The following is a 3,543-nucleotide window of genomic DNA, read 5'->3' as shown; positions in this document are numbered from 1 at the left end:
GGTTGACTGAATCATTAATGTGATCGTTGCTATGATCATTTGCTCAATCTTCATGAAAGCTGTTTTCATGCGCAACCCGCACATTTATTCGAAAATTTTGTTTTGTCAGTTTTGTTTATGTGTTTCTTCATGGCAGAAAATGGTTTTTTAAATGTTTTCATCTTTTTTACCTCATCAAAGTTCATGTCCTCAAACAAATTTGAGCTTTAATTTTTATTTTCATTCGATTTATATTTCCTAGTATTTTTCTTGAGTAATTCTTTCTTTGTAACCTATGTTCTTCATTTCTTACTGAATTTTTCGTTGATTAGATATGGATTTTGTTCGCCATGTTTCAATTTGACCGGGGAGTGTGTAACTCCGCCTATTACAATTTTTGTCTCAATAGATTCGTATAATGGATAGACGGTTCCAAGCCCGGCAAAAGGAGGAGGGAATACACATTTCTTCCAAAAAAAATTATGTCTTGTTCTGACAGCAAATAACATAATAATAGTAGCTGCGTCCGGCTAAATAAACAAGTTGGTACTTCCAGAATACAACAGAAGTTAAATAGTTGCCTAATCAACATGAGAAACAAGAGGTCTATTGTTTCTTTGTGTTCTGATTGTCAGTTCATATAACAACTCCACATTTGTCAGGTCTATTGTTTCTCATTCTGTATGGTGCCTTGATCTTTTTCTTCTATGTTTGATGTCATGCCGCTTGAATGGTTGACTGGATCACTGTTGTGATCGTTGCCGTTGCTATGATCATTTTCTCGATCCTCATGAAAGTTGTTTTCATGCACAACCTGCACATTTATTCAAAAAAATTGTTTTTTTTGTTTCTTCATGGCAGAAAATGTTTTTTTTTGAAGGTTTTCATCCTTTTTACCTCATCAAAGTTCATGCCCTCTAACAAATTTCTTGCCCATGGATCGTCATCACATATGTCACATGAGAATTTGTCTAAATTTTTATTATGAGTTCAAATCTAGAATACATTATAAGAAGGTAGATGTAGAAAGCTCACATGATCATCCGCAAGAATGGAACTTTTTGGTGCTACCCACACTAGGAAGCTTTGCTAACTTAAGCATGTGGGTGTTTGTTTTTCTGGATTCATAGCAAGGTAAGGGAGATCCAAAACAAATTATAGACGTTACACAATTCATTGGTGGCGAATGCTACATCCTAATTAGCTCGAGGGCAACCCATTGATTAAATCAGAAACCCATGGTAGAGAAGTTTTTAACGGGTTTTCAAATTAACCTAGAGGGATGGTGTTGTCTCCGATTCAGGTCAGCATCCAAGCCGATGATCTTTTTGTGGTCTTCTTTTCTACTACCCCCGATCGTGTTTAATTGACGTGGAGTGTAGCGACACCGTGCAGTGTTTCACGTTGATTAAACACGGTTGGAGGGAGTATCTCCCATTAATGCCTTTTTTCCCGCTCTCCTCACTATATTTATTTTGTTGCCCCAGGTGTTTCGTCCGGAGGAAGATCTTCACTTTGCTACACGGGGGATTTTTTTTTTTTGAGAAAACGCACACGGGGGATGTGTGTCTATCTGAGTGTTTTTACTTTTTTTTGAGGTTGAGTGTTTTTACTAGCTGAGCTAGATACAATTTGGCAGCCCACAGGCTCGCCTGCTGAATCACGTAAAAGCCCAGAGACTACCTACAGGGAGGCCGTCTTTTTGTTGGATGGACTGGACACTCGGTATACATTAGCGTTATTGCGTTTGGCGGGTCGACCTGTTATCCGACCAGCTGATTTGTCTCACGCGCGAGCTCGTGGGTAGCAGATTTTCATATACACGTGGCATTGTTCAACTGGCCGAAAATATGACTGTGCGCGAATTATAAAACAGCTAACTGTAAAATAGACAGTCCCTATTTGATTACCTTGATGCTCGTCTCCCACGTGTAGAAATAATCATGGGTTGGCCAAAGTTAACTCTTTAGTAAAAATCATCATTGGCCCACACGCATGCTGTCATGCATGTGTCATAGCAAATTTGCATGTACCATCATAATTGACACGTGCATGTAATATACACTATATGTTTTATTACAAATTTTTGGTACAAAAATCCGTCAAACAGGCTCTAACTTTATATTCGAAACCTATTCGAATTTCTATGATTTTTGTTTGAGTTTTTAATTCAAATTATCTATCGGGGCTGCCGCATGTGAGACGTCGGTAGAAACAGCGTCCGAAAATAGAGGATGTTGTCATTGGCATCCCTGCCGGCGACTATTTGAGGCATGCCTGGTGGGGATGTCTAATGATTCAGAAAAGAATAAAACTGTTTTACTGTATTTACTTTCTCTGATATTGCCGTATTGCGAGAACTGTTGCTGAGCTTTTGTCAGCTGCTGGATTCTCTAGTGATCTTGGCGTCACGCGATGGGCCCCACCATCCACCGAGGATATCTGATGAAGTGATGATCTTCCTCCCCCACGTAGCACCCGATCGAAGCGCCACGCCACAAAGCAGAGCACGACCTCTCCCATTCATCGCCTTTCTCACTTGTTCCCTCCCCCCACTTGCACTAGCACACCTCCTCTATCTACCAGCCCACCACGCCGGCACTCTGCTCAGCTCCACTATTGCTCAGCTCAGCACACTCGACGTCGACGGCGGCCACCATGTCGATCTCGGCGCTGCTTCAGGGTCTGGCGCAGGAGGTGGACCCGTGGGCGCCGGGGTTCTGGCGCGACTTCGGCATCGGCATGCTCAAGCCTCTGGCCGCCACAGCGGCCGTCGCCATGGCCGTGGCGCTGAGCTCCACGCAGCGGCTGGGCATCGAGGCGGAGATGCTGTACGCCATCGCGCGCTCCTTCCTGCAGCTCTCCGTCATCGGCTTCGTGCTCCACTTCATCTTCACCCAGAGCAGCCCGCTGTGGATCCTCCTCGCCTACCTCTTCATGGTCACCGTGGCCGGGCACACCGCGGGGCAGCGCGCCCGCCGCGTCCCGCGCGGCGGGTGCATCGCCGGCGCGTCCATCCTGGTCGGCACGGGGGTGACCATGTTCCTGCTCGTCGTGCTCAGCGTCTTCGAGTTCACGCCCCGCTACATCATCCCCGTCGCCGGCATGATGGTCGGCAACGCCATGACCGTCACCGGCGTCACCATGAAGAAGCTCCACGAGGACGTCAAGTCCCAGAGGAACCTCGTACGCAGCAAGATTTCGCCGTCGTCTTCTTGCAGAAACAATCAGCCTGTTTACAATCAGGTTGACCCGATGCTGAGCCCACACTAAGCGTCCTGCGAGCCGCGCGTCAGTTGGATGACGTCATGCGTTTGGTCCCTTCCGTTCCAATCGATTGTGTCTCCTCGCTCGCACATGACCGTGGCCAGGCTGGCATCACTCGCCCGTCCATGGCACACCCTACCTTTCCGTGAGATATATAGGATCCAGCCTCGCTCCAGCTTTCAACTTCCATCCCTTTGTTTTTTCTCTCGCTAATCACGTAGGCCTTGTTTGATACTAGAGTTTTAGTGGGGATTAGCGTGGATAATCCGCTCCAAACTTTAAATTCTCACTTATCCC

General features: G+C 45.9%; 1 protein-coding gene across 1 annotated transcript; it reads left to right on the top strand.

The window, feature by feature from the left end:
* The first annotated feature begins 2,645 nt into the window (after positions 1-2,645).
* LOC124671372 (UPF0014 membrane protein STAR2-like) lies at positions 2,646-3,252 on the top strand. Its single transcript, XM_047207749.1, has one exon. It carries the CDS (start codon positions 2,722-2,724, stop codon positions 3,250-3,252), a length of 531 nt encoding a protein of 176 aa, XP_047063705.1. The 5' UTR covers positions 2,646-2,721.
* The last annotated feature ends 291 nt before the right edge of the window (positions 3,253-3,543 follow it).

Source organism: Lolium rigidum, chromosome 7 (genome assembly GCF_022539505.1).
Source record: "Lolium rigidum isolate FL_2022 chromosome 7, APGP_CSIRO_Lrig_0.1, whole genome shotgun sequence".
NCBI lineage: Eukaryota > Viridiplantae > Streptophyta > Magnoliopsida > Poales > Poaceae > Lolium > Lolium rigidum.
The sequence above is the reverse complement of the archived record's forward strand: the minus strand, read 5'-3'. Positions and strand labels throughout refer to the sequence as shown.

What these genes read in the sequence shown, in the direction of transcription:
- LOC124671372 (XM_047207749.1), top strand. Translation starts at nt 2,722, where the DNA reads ATGCTCAAGCCTCTGGCCGCCACAGCGGCCGTCGCCATGGCCGTGGCG.